This window comes from Canis lupus, chromosome X, assembly GCF_048164855.1.
Source record: "Canis lupus baileyi chromosome X, mCanLup2.hap1, whole genome shotgun sequence".
Classification (NCBI taxonomy): domain Eukaryota; kingdom Metazoa; phylum Chordata; class Mammalia; order Carnivora; family Canidae; genus Canis; species Canis lupus.
In genome coordinates this window covers 113,072,417-113,089,952 of record NC_132876.1, presented here as the reverse complement: position 1 = coordinate 113,089,952, position 17,536 = coordinate 113,072,417, and the positions used below count along the sequence as shown (strand labels likewise).

General features: G+C 41.0%; 2 protein-coding genes and 1 pseudogene across 8 annotated transcripts in view; 2 read left to right on the top strand and 1 right to left on the bottom strand.

The window, feature by feature from the left end:
- The window catches only part of CA5B (carbonic anhydrase 5B), a 133,740-nt gene that overhangs the window by 103,173 nt on the left and 13,031 nt on the right, over positions 1-17,536 (top strand). For 6 of the 7 annotated variants that reach the window (XM_072816079.1, XM_072816080.1, XM_072816078.1 and 3 more), the window contains one exon: positions 9,612-9,809. The exons of the other annotated variant lie outside the window; for it this stretch is intronic. In XM_072816079.1, the coding sequence (XP_072672180.1) occupies positions 9,612-9,809 (198 nt within the window). The remainder of the gene's footprint in view (positions 1-9,611; positions 9,810-17,536) is intronic. 7 annotated transcript variants of the gene reach the window in all.
- On the bottom strand, positions 2,249-4,001 carry LOC140627651 (small ribosomal subunit protein mS22). Its single transcript, XM_072816085.1, has one exon. The coding sequence runs from the start codon at positions 3,164-3,166 to the stop codon at positions 2,294-2,296; it is 873 nt and encodes a 290-aa protein (XP_072672186.1). The 5' UTR covers positions 3,167-4,001; the 3' UTR covers positions 2,249-2,293.
- On the top strand, positions 9,669-17,521 carry LOC140627650 (uncharacterized; annotated as a pseudogene).

Sequence of the window (17,536 nt, the reverse complement as noted above, 5' to 3'; positions counted from 1 at the left end):
GCTGTACCAGGAAGAGAGCCATTACCAGAGACAGCTTTTTCATTAGAGAGACTTACCTGCTTGGGAAGGCGCACTTGGCTCTCAGTACATTTTCTTACCTCCCCGTGAATTGCCCTCCTCCACTTTGAAGCCTCAGAGCCCTGTTCCATTCCTTAGCTCCAGTTGTGTTTAAGACTCAATCATGTGGCTGCCTTGTAAGTCTCATATCTTTGTGGGTCTCTGGTCAGAAAGTAGATAATTTTTTAAAAAATTGTTTTTCCTATCAATCTGTCTTTTTGTTACAGTGGTGGTGGGGGGAATGTCTCAGCTAAGGACCTAGAAGCTTAGAGGGAAAATTATTTGTCCTTCCCTACAGGGGCATAATTTGTTATCCTTCATATGAATATAATATTAACTACACTAGTATAATAAAACTTTTGAAAGAAAACTATCAGAGTAGTATGATTAGAAAATAATAGTTAGAGGGGATCATATTATAAGAGAGTAGCCAGAGAACATTTTACTGAGAAGGTGACAATTAAGCCCAAGACCTATAGATAACGGGGTAGGTGAATGAGTGGAAATTGATTTCTGAGGAGGAGCAGGAACTGAGGGGCCAAAACAGAAATGTGCTTTCTATGTGTTGGGGGTTGAAAGAGGGACAAACGGAGGCATAGGGTGGTACAAGCACAAAATAAATCAAAGCCAGGACCAGTCCTACAAATAAGAGCTAGAACCAAGCACATTACCACTATGGAATCTACAGGGATTTTGTGGCTCATCAGCTGTATATTAGTGACACCTTCATAAAGACTGTGTAGCTCTGCTCACTGAAACCGTAGTTAATATAATTACTGTTTCTGTTTATTTCATTTTCCCCTTAAAATGAAGGCCCTATTAGTCAGAACACTTAGTCCTCTTCCTATTTTGAGGGAAAGTATGAGCAACTACCAAGATATCATTTCAATCTGTATTTTGTTAACATAGAGGAAGAGGATAGGAGGAGATGACAAAATGTGAATTATCCTTAGCAGAACAAACCTTTGGCAAAGTTGTCTTCACTAGGGTGACAGTAATCAAGGGCCCCTGGTGGGGGGATGGTTTGGGCTAAAGGAGGAAATGGTTGGGGAAAGAAAAACTTTCCAGAAGCTGAAATTGTGAATCAAAGGGCATAAATTGATAGGAGTGTTAAGATCCTAACGGAGCAATGAAGGAATAGATAGGCCTGGTTTTGGGCGGCTGGTGTTTGCCTGGGCGAGGGTAGATTCTGGGCATTTCCTGAATGCAGTGTGAGGGACAAGTCAAGGTGAAAAGAGAGATCGTCTTGGCGATCTTCTTGTTAGTTTCTTTCTTGCCTAGTCTTTACAGGAGACCCTCATGAACTAGTTTTGAAGTATGTGAATTCTCAAACCCTCAGCCACAGTCTAAGTATCTTATAGGGGAAGGAGTTGCAAGGTCTCTTTGTGCCAGGTGTCCTTACAACTAAATCAGTCACTCTCCCTGTTTCAAGGACTTGTCAATGTGCTTTGTCCTCAGCTAGCCCTGTGTTCCTCCATCAATCCCAAGACTCCGGGATTGTGACCTGAGCCAAAGGTAGATGCTTAACTGACTGAGCCACCCAGGTGCCCCTTTATCAAATGTTTAAATAGTTAGTACCTATTCTCCACAAACTGTTCCAGAAAATAGAAGAAGAACTTCTAAATCCATTCTGTGAAGTCAATAACATCCTGATACCAAAATCAGAAAAGACATCATAAAAAAGGGAACCAGAGGCCAATACCTCTGATGAATATAAATGCAAAAATCCTCAACAAAATACTAGCAAATAGAATCCAACAATACACTAAAAAAAAAAAAAAAATCATTCACCATGATGAACTGGGATTTATTCCCAGGATGCAAGAGTAGTTCAGTATTCGAACATCAATCAATGTGATACATCACATCAGTAAAAGAAAGGATAGAAACCGTATGATCATTTCAATAGGTGTAGAAAGAGCATTTGACAAAGTACAACAACCATTGATGATAAAAGCCCTTTAAGGGAACATGCCTCAACATAATAAAAGCTATGTATGAAAAACCCACAGCAAACATTATCCTCAATGGGGAAAAACTGAGAGCTTATCCCCTAAGGTCAGGAACAAGACATAGATGTCCACTCTCACTTTTATTCAACAGAGCACTGGAAGTCCAAGCCATAGTAGTCAGACAACAAAAAAGAAATAAAAGGCATCCAAATTCATAATTAAGAAGTAAAACTTTTTTTTTTTTTTTACAATTTAGTAAAATGAAATTTATTTTAAAAATGTTTTCAGGAAGCTGCAGAATGGCTAATGACTGTTTCTTGATAAGCCTGTAGTGTTAATTCTATATATGCTCCTTTCTGTGCTTCTGTTTTTGCAAAGACCTTAATTAAATGTAATCCCTCAGCAGCCTGCTCCTTGGCCTCCTGAGCAGACTGGCCATCTGGATGGAGGATGTGATATAGCTGGACCAAGCTGGTGGCATCATCGACTAGATCTCTCTGAATCTGGTCAATCAGTAAACCATCAATCTTTTTCTTATTTACAAAATACCAAGCCATTCCACCAAAGTGTCTTGTTGAACGTAAAAGGTCATACTTCCCATGTTTATCTATGTCTTCGTAGGTCTGATGATGAATTTTGATATATTCAGCAGAATCTGGCTCAAACTGGGCAACACAGAGATTGAGGACATCAACATGTCGGTCCTGGCTGTACATGTTCCTAAGATTTTCTTCCTTGAAAATTACTGGTGTTAAAACTCTACGGCCTTCTTTTGGAAAATAAATTTGTATCATCCTGTCCCGTTCTTCCCAAGAAGCTTTGCGTAGTGTGCCACTTGGTTCTCTGACAACAATAAAACGCTCCCGGTGTGGTATGCTATATGATATATCAGTAAATACGTATTTGGCTGTTTCTGTTCCTTCCAATATCTTATCTTCAGCTAACACATCATTTATTGGCACTCGTTCTTCCAGAACTGGTGGCATTTTTAATCGTACTTTAGCTGCCTCAATTGCTTTTCTTGTAGCCTCCTCCAACTGTGCCTGGGTCATTAGCTTATAGGTTGGTGGCTTCAGTTCTTGTATAGCTGGCTTAAAAACCTTCTGCAAATTCAAGCCTGTCATCTTGATGAGTAGATTTTGGACTTCCTCATCCATAAATGTAGGTATCTTGATCTCTGGACTACCAGATTCAATCAAGGAATCCCACCTCAAACACGGGTTTCCAGACTCCCTGTGTTCAGTCTCACGCCAGGACTTTGGCCTAGGCTGTCCCCGCTGCTTGAAATGCTTCCCCGGCACGGTTAGCCAGGTCTCAGCTCTGGTCCCAAGGTCCAGGGACCCTGCCCGGTCCTTCCGACCAAGCCTGCGCACCGCTCTGGGTCACGCTGCACTGCCCCTTCCCCACTGCGCCAGCGGTTCCCTCAAGGGCAGACTCGCTGGGTTGACCATGTCCCCTATGTGCAGCACGGCGTGTGCAGACATCCGAGCTCGGGCACTGCTGGCCCCCACAGACCCAGCCCCTACAAGGTGCAGGAGCCGGCAGGGCCTGCGCGCGCAGCTGGAAGAGCGGGCACGGAGGGAGGGGCAAGAAGTAAAACTTTCATGGGGTGCCTAGGTGGCTCAGTCAGTGGTTAAGTATCTGCCTTCAGGTCAGGTCATGATCCCAGGATCCTGAGATCGAGCCCTGTGTCTGGCTCCCTGCTCAGCGAGGAGTCGGCTTCTCCCTCTCTCTTTGCTCCCTTTCCCTCACTCATACTCTCTCTCTCAAATAAATAAAATCTTAAAAAAAAAAAAAGTAAAACTTTTACTATTTGTAAGTGACATGATACTACATATAGAAAACCGTAAAGACTCCACCAAAAACCTACTAGAGCTGATAAATGATTTCAGTAAAGTCACAGGATAAAAAAATCGATGTACAGAAATCTGTTGCCAGCAGCCCTGGTGGCTCAGCGGTTTAGCGCCACCTTCAGTCCAGGGCGTGATCCTGGAGACCCGGGATCGAGTCCCATGTCCGGCTCCCTGCTTGGAGCTGGCTTCTCCCTCTGCCTGTGTCTCTGCCTCTCTATTTCTGTGTCTCTCATGAATAAATAAATAAAATCTTTAAAAAAAATCTGTTGCATTTCTGTACACTAATAATGAAGCAGCAGAAAGAGGAATTAAGAAAACAATCCCATTTACAATTACATAAAAATAAGATACCTAGAAATAAACCTCACCAAAGAGGTGAAAGACTGGTACTCTAAAAAGTATAAAACATAGGTGAAAGAAATTGAAGTGTGATGCAGAGAAATGGAAAAACATTCCATGTTCATGGACTGGGAGAACAAATATTTTTAAAATGTTTATACAACCCAAAGCACTCCATAGATTTAATGCAATTCCTATCAAAATGCCAACAGCATTTTTCACAGAACTAGAACAGAAAATCCTAAAACTTATATGGAACTACCAAAGACTCTGACTAGCTGAAGCAGTTTTGAAAAAGACTAAAACTGGAGGCATCACAATTCCAGATTTTTTATTATTATTTATTTATTTATTCATGAGACAGAGAGGCAGAGACATAGGCAGAGGGAGAAGCAGGCTCCCTGTGGGAGCCAGATGAGGGAGTCAATCCCAGGACCCAGGGATCACAAACCTGAGCCAAAGGCAGACGCTTAACCACTGAGCTACCCAGATGCCCCACAATTCCAGATTTCGAGTTATGTTACAAAGCTGTAGTAATCAAAACAGTGTGGCACTGGCACAAAAATAGACACAGATCAATGGAACAGAATAGAAAACCCAGAAATAAACCCACAATTATATGATAAATCTTCAACAAAACTGGAAACAATATGCAGTGGGAAAAAGATAGACTCTTCAAGAAATACTGTTGGCAAAACTGGACAGCTATATGCAGAAGAATGAAACTAGGCCACTTTCTCACACCATACACAAGAATAAACTCAAAATGGATTAATGACCTAAGTGTGAGACCTGAAATCATAAAAATCCTAGAAGAAAGCATAGGCAGTAATGCCTCTGACATCAGCCATAGCAACATGTTTCTAGATATGTGTTCCAAGGCCAGGGAAATAAAAGCAAAAATAAACTATTGGGATTGCATCAAAATAAAAAGCTTCTCCACAGCAAAGGAGATGATCAACAAAAATAAAAAGCAGCCTAGGGAATTGGAGAAGATATTTGCAAACGACATATCTGACAAAGGGTTAGTATCCAAAATATACAAGGCCACGTATACAACTCAATATGAAGAAAACCAAATGATCCAATTAAAAATGGGCAAAAGACATGAACAAACATTTCTTTTTTTTTTTAATGCTTTAAATCGCTCAAGTTTTATTTTATTTTTTTTTAATTTTTATTTATTTATGATAGTCACAGAGAGAGAGAGAGAGAGGCAGAGACACAGGCAGAGGGAGAAGCAGGCTCCATGCACCGGGAGCCTGACGTGGGATTCGATCCCGGGTCTCCAGGATCGCGCCCTGGGCCAAAGGCAGGCGCTAAACCACTGCGCCACCCAGGGATCCCTATTTTTTTTTAATTTTTTTTTTAAATTTATTTATGATAGTCACAGAGAGAGAGAGAGAGAGGCAGAGACACAGGCAGAGGGAGAAGTAGGCTCCATGCACTGGGAGCCTGATGTGGGATTCGATCCCGGGTCTCCAGGATCGCGCCCTGGGCCAAAGGCAGGCGCCAAACCGCTGCACCACCCAGGGATCCCCATGAACAAACATTTCTTAAAGAAGACGTACAGATAGCAAATGGACACATGAGAAGATGCTCAACATCACTAATCACCAAGAAAATCAAATCAAAAGCACAATGAGATATTACCTTACACCTGTCAGAATGGCTAAAATCAGTAAGACGAAAAACAACAAGTGTTGGTGAGTTTATGGAGAAAAAAGAACCCTTTTGCACTGTTGGTGAGAATGCATATTGGTACAGCCATTGTGGAAAACGATATGGAGACTCCTCAAAACATTAAGGAATCTACCCTACAATCCAGTAATTGCACCCCAAAATACAAAAACACTAGTTCAAATGGATACATGAACCCCTATGTTTATTGCAGCATTACTTGCAGTAGCCAAATTGTGGAAGCAGCCTATGTGTCCATCGATAGATGAGTGGATAAAGGAGAAGTGGTATATATATACAATGGAATATTATTCAGTCTAAAAACGAATGAAATCTTGCCATTTGCAATGACATGGATGTAGCTAAAGAGTATAATGCTGAGTGAAATAAGTCAGTCAGAGAAAGACAAATACCATATGATTTCACTCCTATGTGGAATTTAAGAAACAAAACGAATAAGCAAAGGTAAAAAGGAGACAGAGAGAGAGATAAACAAAAAGACTCTTTTTTAAAAAAAAAAAGATTTTATTTATTTATTCATGAGAGACACAGAGAGAGGCAGAGACATAGGCAGAGGGAGAAACAGGCTCCATGCAGGGAGACTGATGTGGGACTCGATCCCGGAACTCCAGGATCATGCCCTGGGCTGAAGGCAGACACTCAACCGCCAAGCCACCCAGGCATCCCAAACCACGAGACTCTTAACTATAGGGAACAAACTGAAGGCTGCCAGGGGGTAGAGTGAAATAGGTGATGGGGAGTAAGGAGGGCACTTGTCATGATAAGTACAGCATCCTGTGTATGGGATTGTTGAGTCACTATCTTGTACACTTGAAAGTGATACGACACTGTATGTTAACCAGATTGAGACTAAAATTTTAAAAGTCAGAACAAAATATAGTACAACTGAATCAGGGCTGTTCCAGAGGTTTCTAGAACTTTAGAAAATATCACACAAGTAATGAAATACAGCTTTTTATCCCAACAATAGCAGATGGATAATCAATACTAAAATTAAAGGACATAAATTGAATAAGGCACTGCAGCGTAACAAAAAGAGGAGGAAGATATGGCTCCTGTCTGCAAGGAACTTGCATTGTAATCAGATTGTGACTGTCTTGCGCCCATTTTTTTTTAAAGATTTTATTTATTTATTCATGAGAGAGAGAGAGAGAGAGAAAGAGAGGCAGAGACACAGGCAGAGGGAGAAGCAGGCTCCATGCAGGGAGCCCGACGCAGGACTCGATTCCGGGACCCCAGGACCACACCCTGGGCCAAAGGCAGGCGCCGAACCGCTGAGCCACCCAGGGATCCCCATGTCTTTTTTTTTTTTTTTTTTTTTTGGATCCCCATGTCTTGCACCCATTTGTATGTACTTTTCACTCAGGATTTATGAACGGAAAGTTGTCATTCTTTTCTAAAATAAGTTCTTGTCCTTCACTAGTTCTTTTACATTAAGGGAAAATACCAAAGACGTTGGGTTCAGACTTCTCTAGAAATGGGAGTACTGTATTATATGAGAAAGGAAAAAGAAAAAGAAAAAGAGAATACTCTCTTGTATCTGCCTATAGCTTTTAGCTCTAGACCAAGATTTCTCAAGTTCGGTATTATTGCACTATTTGTGGCCAGACATTTCTGTCCTGTGGGTGCCTCTCCTATGAATTGTGGGATAGTTAGCTGCATCCCTGGCTTCTACCCCTAGGTGTAAGTAGGACCCATCTCCAGCTGTGACAACCAAAAATGTCTCTGGACATTACTAAATGACCCCTAGGAACAGAATTGCTCCCTCCATTACGAATCACTGTTCTGGCAACTGCCGGAATGCTTTGTCTATAGTGCCGGGGCACTTTTTGCAAAAATGACAAGGCTAAGATCTTGAATTTCCAATTTATGAATTTGGGGTAGCTACCTCAATAAGAGAGATGTCTTCTCTCTAAGAATAAACCAGGGGTGTATTTCTGTTGTTTATTATTTTTTTAATGAAAAGTGGAGGGTCGAGGAGCCTTGGGTGGCTCAGTCAGTTAAGCATCTTCTGCCTTCCGCTCAGGTGGTGATCTCAGGATCCTGGGGTGGAGCCCCATGTCAGGCTCTCTGCTCAGCAGGAAGTCTGCTTCTGCCTCTGCCCCTCACCCACTCTTGTGTGTGCGCGCTCTCTCTCTCTCTCTCTCAAGTAAATAAATTAAATCTTAAAAAACAAAAAAGAAAAAAGACAAGTGGAGTGTCAGAGACCCCACTAGACACATGCTAGATTGACTGAGTGGCAACTACCTCATCACTTTCTCAAATCCTTAGGCTCTTAGCAGTGGAGTGAGGTACAGAGTGTCATTGGTAGTGATTTATCTTGAAGCACATTTCTTCTGGTTTTCCTGTTGGTCTTGGTTTTGCCCATCTGTGGTGCTCCTAAGGCGCAGAGCACAGGGGCACCCCAAATTATGCATGTAGTTCTATCCATCATGCATGGATGTCTCAACAGCTCTATGTGCATTACAGGTAATCCACTGAGATTTATCCAGGACTTACTATGAAGACCCGGTGCTTGACCCTCTGTAGGAAAATCAGGACAATTCCGTGTGTACACCTTAACCTGTAGTGGAGTCAGGAGGTCTCCTAGTCAGTTGCAGACCCAACAGGAAGAAGTAAACCTTGCACGAGGACAGTACTTCAGCTACTAATCCACTGTCTCAGCCTGAGGAAGGAAGACTGCCCCTTCTTCCCCAGCAAGAGCTCAGCCAGTGAGAAACAGTTACAACTCAGGCCGTGAATGAGAAGCCACTATATTTCCAGCTCCCAGATTCCTCCAGTGGACTTTTTGTTTCTAAAGGCCTTCCTAGCTTCCTCCTTCACTCTGTAAAGGAGCAGCCCTCTCCTTTGCTCTCTGGACTTGTCTGTGGTTTTACCATATCTTGCTTGTTCCAGATTGTAATGCTTTGCTATTCGCCCTCTACCCCCTAAAAAACTTTTCTTTTTTTTTTTTTTTTTTTGGTGGTAAAATGAGTGGCAGTGTTATTCCTAAGGTAAGCATTTGTCAAACTAAGAAGAAATCACTCCTTCCCCCCCCCCCGATTCATCAGTACCTTCCTTCATTTTTCCAAAACCCTAGAGTGTTGCCCTCATCTCAGTCGGAAGCCTATAATAATATAATACAATAATTGGATAAATCCAGAAATCTTCAAAATTGCAAGCTAAATTACAGACGCATGCCACGCAAGCCTTTATTTCTCCTAGCCAAGCAATGAAAAACGTAGAGTGCTTCGGTGAACACTTGCTTTCCAAAACTTCTTCCTCCTCTCCCCCATGGCCTTTGTTGAAAAGAGATCCACGAGGGAAAATTGCATGGCTCTGTATTTGCATGTAAACCTGGTTTGGTGGGTGGGGCTCAGAAAATTATTGGGAAAGAAAAGAGCCTCATTGGAGACCACGCTCCTTCCCCACGGTGCTCATCTGCACACGTCCTACTGTTGGCACGTCCTACTGTTGGCATGACGCCCGGCAGCGCTTGGTTTAGGTGAGCCGAGGGGGTGGGCCGAGCTGCCTGCGCTGACGACGCAGCAGGCTGCCCCTGTGCCCAGTGCTCCCTGAGCGGCCTTGGTCCGTGCCATCGTCCCCCGCGTGGCTGATCCCTCAGGCTTCGATTCCATCATCCTCGGCAGCCCCCACGACTGGCATCACCCGCTGTGTGATCCCGTATAGCGGACGTCTTGACCATAAGCCCCGATGTGCTTTCTCCTAGTGCACCCGCTCTGGGAGAGCGTGGACCTGGTCCCGGTGGGTGAGCGCCAGTCGCCCATCAACATCCGGTGGAGGGACAGCGTCTTCGATCCTGCCTTAAAACCACTCACCATCTCTTACGACCCGACCACCTGCCTCCATGTCTGGAATAACGGGTACTCTTTCCTCGTGGAATTTGAAGATTCTACAGATAAATCAGGTGAGAGCCAGACTGGTGGTCTTGTCTGGAGTTCAAGACATCGTGTCAGCATCAGCACAGGCCATACCACACCGCCTCCATGGGAATGTGGACCTCTTTGAGCAGTGGCATGGGACTCTTTGCATTTACTTTTTTAACATTTGAAAAAAAAAAATCCCTCCTAGTTTTTACGTCTGCCTGTCGTCTGTCTGCCTGTCGCCGAAACACAACGTGTCAGCACCCTCCTAGTTTTTATAAACATTTTCTTCTAGTAAAGGTAGTATTTATTAATAAGTATGTATATTGCTATGTATAGATAGGAGATAGGTTTTGAAATTAGAGCTTTGCCTGAAATTTGTATGTATTGAATATGTACTAATTTTCTCTGATTACTGACTTTACAAGATATTTTTACATTAAATAGTACTACTATTTAGATGTAAGTGAGCAGTTGCAATACCTTTGAAATGGGGCAAAAAGAATATTCATGTGTGCATGAAGTTAAAGTCTTGACAACTAGTTCTACACAGAAAAATAAAAACTCACAATCTGTTAATTTTGTTGATTAAAAGGTGTTACCTAGTTTATCAGAAACACAATTTAAAAGAGATTTTCAAACCCAAATATTATATTGCTTTTGAATTTTCTCTGGTTTTCGATTACCCAGGTATAAACTAATCTGAATGATTTCTTAGTTTATCCTAGAGTTTATCTCTGTGTCTATTGAACACAGAATGTGATTAATTTCATGTAGGGTTCCTTTTTCTTTTTCTTCTTTTTTTCAAGCCAAATTTGATGGCATCAAGTAGTCTTAGTCTGAAATGATTATTATTTGAAATAGTATATCTTAAAGAGTAGTTGTCAACCAGTGGCAGTTTTGCCCCCTCTTCCTCCCCTAGGACTGGGGGTACTTGGCAATATGTGTAGGCATTTTCAGTTGTCACACTTGCAGGGGTGGGATGGGGTGGGGTGGGGTAGTGGTGTGACTGACATCTTGTAGGTGAAAGTCAAACTGCTGAGGAAAAACTACAGTACATGGGACAGTACTCACCAAGAGTTACCCAGCCTCAAATATCATTAGAGCTGAGATTGACAAACCTTTTAGGAAATTAGTTTTCTCTTATGAATATGAGAAGACTAGCCTGTGAAAGTATGAATGCATGAAGTCAAAAGTGTAACCTCACGCATAAATAGAAGTGTTCCCTCCTGTATCTATCCTGGCTCTAGGATTCTCAAGTGCATCTTGGTTGTCTTTGCATTTTTCTAGTGATGCTCTGATACTTAGACACGGCCCTCTGGCTCAGCCCCAAACAGACTGCTCCTCCCATGGGAATTATTTCCTTTTCCTCTCAGATTTACTAGTATCTTTCCTAATTTTTCCAAAACCCTTTGGTATGCCCCCATCTCAACTGGAAGCCTATAATATTACATTACATATAAGAATTCCAGGAACCTTCAGAACAGCAACCTAAATTCCTACAATCCAGATGACCATCTTGCATGATGATGAGCTTCCCTTGTCACTGTCGAGTTCTACCATTACTCCTACCAACTAGACTAGTGGGCAGACCTAGTCTGTAAACACCAACTCTCATACGTGTACTCGGGATGAGCAGTAATCCTCTCAAGTCTAAATAATGCTCTCTAGGTCCCTGGCAACCTTCTTTTTTTCCTTCTGAGGATCCTAAATGTTGGTCAGTCTTCTATTGACCTTGCCAGTAGAGACTGTGTGTTTCCAATATATGATTGCTTCACTGAGTTGGAAATTATGGGAAGTTGTTCAGTAAGTTTCTTAACCAAGTAAGTTAATCTCCAGATCATTCAAAGCAAATAGCTTTCTGTTTTATTTTTCAGACTCAAGAATTCTTATCTAACCATTTGCTTGGTCAATCTCAGGTAGAAAACAAATGACCTGCATTTTCCTCATAATAACTCATAAGATACCCCCCAACACAACTAACTAAATCATTCCTTGATGTTACCTTTCCTAGGTGTGTCAGTGTCACACTGTTTTTACAAAATATACAAGAAAAATTGTAGAGAGGCTTCTAATTTTCCACTTGTTTTGTTAGGAAAGACCAAAATAGGTAACCCCTTTTTATTATGCTTTAATAATCATTTTCTTTAAGATACCATTAACCTTTGATAAGTACCTAACTTTCTCTATCTCTTTCTTTTTCCACATTTCAGTGACTGCCTGCTATTTCCTGCTTATTCTTCATTGCTATTTCTCCATGCTGTTGCAAAATAATTCATAGCATTCAAAGAGGAAGAGTGAATGAACATAAAACATAAAGAAAAAGAGAGCAAAGACTTCCTAGAAACGAAGAAAGGCAAGAACCAATTCTAACTCTAGAAAAGAAAGGAGCTAATAAATATCAATGTCTATAAATTTTTTAAAAGTTAGGAAATGCTGCTGCAGTGTGCTTTACAAAGACTCGGGATAAGGTATGCAAGGAAAGGGTTTGGGGAAGGTATGTGACAAAAAGGCAACATACCAAACCTTATGGGATGCAGCAAAAGTAGTGCTTAGAGGGAAATTAGACATGAAAATGTCTATATTGGTGAAGAAGAAATTTCTCAAATCAATAACCTAGCTTTAAGGATAGAAGAAGAGCAAACTAAACCCAAAGCAAACACAAAGAAGGGCATAATAAAGAACAGAGCACAAATCAGTAAAGTCAAAAGTTGGTTCTCCAGAAAGATCAACAAACCCGATAAACTTTTAGATAGGTGGACCAAGGAAAACAAATAAAACTCAAATTACTAGAATCAGAAATGAAAGAGGGGACATCACCACCAACCTTACAGAAATTAAAAGGAAAATAAGAGAAGGTATGTGAGCATCTCATACCACTGCCCTTCGCTGGGTATTGTTTTGTTATTTGGCTCCGCTGAGTAGGACACAGTTCAATTTTTTTAATGAGTGTATGTGAGGGATAGAAAATATTGTGGGGAAGGACACTAAATTATGCCTGGGCTGAAGCGCATGAATCATCTCTAATTTCACCTCCTCTCAAAGTACTCTCTCTCATTGGCTATGTCACCAGGCCTCAAAGAGAGGAAGAAATGAGTCCTGTTGTTCTCCTATGGGTGCTTTCTGCCACATCTTAGGTCACTTAACACTTTTATAGGGCATCACTGGTAAACCCAGGAAGCATGCTTCCACAGACATTTGAAGTTCTCCTTCCTAATTTTGGTCCTGCCTTTACTTTTTTATAGAAAACAATGTAATGATTTTTAGCAAATTTATAGCATAGGACAGTCCAATTTTTTAAATATTTCCATTACCCCAGAACATTTCATGTCCATTTCCTTGCATTTAGTTGGATTTGTATGGGGCTTGTGTACCGCCTTTTCCTTCATCATCCCTTCCTCTGCTAGCTCCTTCACCTCCACATTAAAAGCAAAATAAGGGAGTGAACACTACGTAGATTGTTCACCATAGGCCCAGTGCTAGGCTGGGTATTTTATATTTGTTATCTAATTTTTTACAAGTTTAATCCTTGCTCATCTTAGAAAATTGAAAGAACAAAGTGTCAACAACCTCAAATAAGTATATATTTGTTTGATATGTCTTATGACTACTCTACTTTCTAATTTACTACCTTCTGTCTCCCCTCTGTGCCTGTTTCTTGCTGACTCCACTTCACCCCTCTCACTTCTGCCCCACCTGACCCCACCCTTTTCCTCACTCTTGCTGAGGAAACCAGTAATACTTCAATTAGCAAACCCAACAGACAGTTGGCAGTCTGCTTCTTTAGTTCCTGGTTTCATTGCTGATCTTCTAAGTGCCAGGCACTTGCCAGGTGTTCAGAATGGAAAGAGGAAGAAGGGATGGTTGCTGTCTTTAGGGAGCTTATAGCATGGTGGGGAGACATCCCCTTGAAGAGACAATACTAATGCAGAATGCTAAGTGCCATTAGGGAAGTGTTCAAGTGGGGTCTGGTGGGAGAAGGCTTCCTGGCAGAGGTGACACCTGGGCAGTCCATGAGGAGGTGGAAGTTCAAGGCAGTGCCATGCTTGTATTAGGTCTTACTCTGTAAAGAGCAAGAAGGAAGAAACAAGCAAGTCCTGAGGTAGGCAGGAGGTGGTACATGGAGAGTTCTGCACACCATGCCCAGAGATGGGGAATCTGATGCAGCTTACCTGGGTACTCTCGCTCTGGGTCTCACACTGGGCTGTGGTTGAGGTATCTTAACTTAGGACAAGAACTTCAATTTCATAAAACAGATCAGATTAAATATTTGCCAAAGTCAAGCTCACAATATGGAGCTGGCATAGAAAAACAAGTTTTTGGAAGATAATTAATTTTTTATTTCAGCGTGCCTCCTATTAATTTAGTGAATCATATGGTATTATTCTCTGTACCTCCCCTGCCCTTCAAAAAAAAGTGGTCATTGGTGTCTTTGCTCACCTTTTTGAAAACTTTTTTTTTTTAAGGAGAAATTATGTAAAATATTTTCAAAAGGCAGTAAGATAGCAGACTAGTGCATGACATATCCAGTGTATTTGGTCCTTGGGATTGCTGTAGTCATACATAAAATTCAACTAATGATGCAAGAAACTCTAAAGATCACTAAGATAGATGAGATGGGTGGGCTTTATGCTGATGTATTGGTTTAACCATGAACAGACATCACCAGGGTTGGATTAGACGGAAGAAAGGAGGAACTAATTAATATGTGTTAGCAAATTCAAGAAAAAAAAAATCAGCACAACCCAAAGCCCGAAGAAGGGTGATTTTAAAATCTCATTTTTTTTCTCAATATTTTGCATTTAATGTATTGATTTCACTAGTTTAGAAAACTCTAAACAGAAGGTACGTATTATCCAACATGGTGAGGCCAGTGGTAGAGTGTGGATGACTCAGATTGTTCACTTTGTTCAAAGAGAGATAGGCGATAATTTTTCACTTGTAAATTTTTTATTCCATTTCAATGAAAGGGAGAGAAACACTAGTATCTTCCAAAATTGAAAAGCAAGGGGCACCTGGCTGGCTTAGTTGGTAGAGCAACCAACTCTTGATCTCAGGGTCGTGAGTTGGAGCCCCACATTGGGTGCAGAGTTTACTTAAGAAAAAAAAAGTATCAGTGTATAAAAAAGAAAGGGCATATCTTTTGTCCCCATATTTCAGTTTTATGAGTTTTTATTTTTAAGATTTTATTTATTTATTAGAGAGAGAGAGAGAGAGGCAGAGATACAGGCAAGGGGAGAAACAGGCTCCATGCAGGGAGCCTGACGTGGGACTTGATCCTGGGTCTCCAGGATCAGGCCCTGGGCTGAAGGCGGCGCTAAACCGCCGAGCCACCAGGGCTGCCCAGTTTTAGGAGTTTGGATTGGATAAATATGCTAAGAGAAATTTGCATTTTATTGCACTTAAAAAATGGGTACAGTAACTCAAGGTCAAGATCATGTTCTAGGAAGAGGAGAACTCCCTCATCTTCTAGGCACAGGCAATCAAGAAGCAGATCAAGAGGGAGATCACATTCTAAGTCAAGGAGTAGGTGATGATTCAAAAGTCCAAGACAGAGAAGATCTCATTCCAGAGAGAGAAGTAGAAGGTCAAGGAGCACCCCAAAAGCCAGGGACAAAAAGAAAGAAGATCAAGAAAAGGACCGTTCCAAAACACCACCAAAAAGTTATAGCACAGCCAGACATTCCAGAAGTACAAGCAGAGAGAGACAACAGTGAAGTATGAGTGGCACAAGATCTCCTAAAAAGCCTGGGTCGCCTAAAAGGAAAGTATCTTTCTCATCATCCCCTAGGAGACAAAAAGGAGAAGAAGAAAGAAAAAGACAAAGAAAGAAGCAGAGATGAAGGAGAAAAATCAACAAGAAAGAAGAAGAAAAGGAAAGATAGGGAAAAGGATGATCAGGAATGAAAAATCAGAGAGTGACAAAGATGTAAAAGTCACATGGCATTAGGATGAGGAGGAACAAGGGAATGACAGCAAGAAAGAGAGAAAAGAAGAAACCAATAGAACCAAGTTCCCCTAAAACAAAAGAATGTTCTGTGGGAAAGCGAACTGGTGATTCACTAAGAGAATCCAAAGTGAATGGAGATGATCATCTTGAAGAAGACATGATTGTGAGTGGCCAAATATTGCCTTCTTGGGGGAGCCAACTGGATTCATGCACCAGTGCCGTTCCTTTGTGTGATTTCTTAATGCTGCATTTGTTCATCTCAAACCTAGATGAATACAGCTCTGAGTTATAATGGTTACATAGCTGATACTGATATTAGCTATTTACATTGTAAAGCTTGTGGAAAATGATTCAGGAGTAACCAGTTCTTGACAGGGTGAAATCTGATTGTGTAACCAAGCGGTTTTACTATTCTGGTGCTGCTTCATAACAAAACAAATGCTTCGTGTATCTACAGAAGGCATAGATGGTTTATGTTGTATGATCTCCTTATATTAAGTTCAATTATCATATTTCTAGAATTTGACTCATTGCAGTAATAGAGCCATATAGGAAATGCACTGATTCCATGTTAATTGTGGCGGGAATATCCTAAATGTTATTAAAATCCTCCAACATGATGGATCTACTTACGGTCTTGTTTGCTGACATGACAAATTAGCATTACTATAGTTACATCAGAAAATGAACATTTGAAAGAGATCATCCTTTAAGTCTTGTGGTCAAATTGTGGTTTTTGTTTAACTTTAAAAGCTTATACATGCGTTCACATTTTTGGATGGCCTACTAGCCTTTAATTATAGAAACAAGATTTCAAATGAAACTGTCTTTGGTGGTAAGTAAATAGCATAATTTGAAGTAGAGTTGTAGGGCAACCCAGGTGGCTCAGCGGTTCAGCCCAGAGTCTGATCCTGGAGACCTAGGATCGAGTCCCCTCAGGCTCCCTGCATGGAGCCTGCTTGTGTCTCTGCCTCTCTCTGTCTCTGTGTCTCTCATGAATAAATAAATAAAAAGGCTAAAAAAAAATGTATTCTGAAGTAGAGTTGTATATGTTTTCATTAAGGTGTTTGGAATTTTTTTTTCTTGAAATAATTTATTTCACCTCTGCATCAGTGAAAGCCATCTGCCTACGCTGAGTCCATCTGTAAAAGAAAGTTATCTCTTGCCCTGATTTTCAGTTTTCCATCCTTTTATTAATTTGTTGTCATCTCAGTGTTGCAAAAAGGAGGTAGTACATTTTAAATTGACCTTCATTAAGCTTTTAAAATAAGACAGATCTACTTTATACTTTTTATTTGATCTCAAGCATAAAACCAATGAATTTGTTAGTATTACTGCCATAGTAATCTAATCCATACAGTGATCCCACGTGAAATGCAAAATAGTTAGGCAACTGTTTTCTTAGTTACAGGAGTTTCAAGCTTCACTTTTGTGCGGTAAAAAATACAGTAAGGCTACAGTCTGCCATGTTGATGTACAGTTTCTAAAAATGTTTTACAAGACTTTGATAATAAAACCCTTACACTATTTCATGTCCCTGTAAAAAAAAAAAGTGGGCTCAGTAAATATAGAATATAAAAATAAGTCAAGAATTGGCTTTTAATGGTTGTAGGTAGCTTGGAGTGTAGTTAAATCTCAGTGTCTTTCAGAGTACAGGTTGTGTCCTGATCCATGTATTGACTTTGTGGAAATCAAGTTTATATACACTTGTATCTAATCCAGTGCACTCCACTTACGACAGTTCATATAGAAGGTCCACCCAAAGATCTGGCCTTTGCCCCACATCCCTCCATGGTGTGAAAAACTGTCCCCTGAATTGTT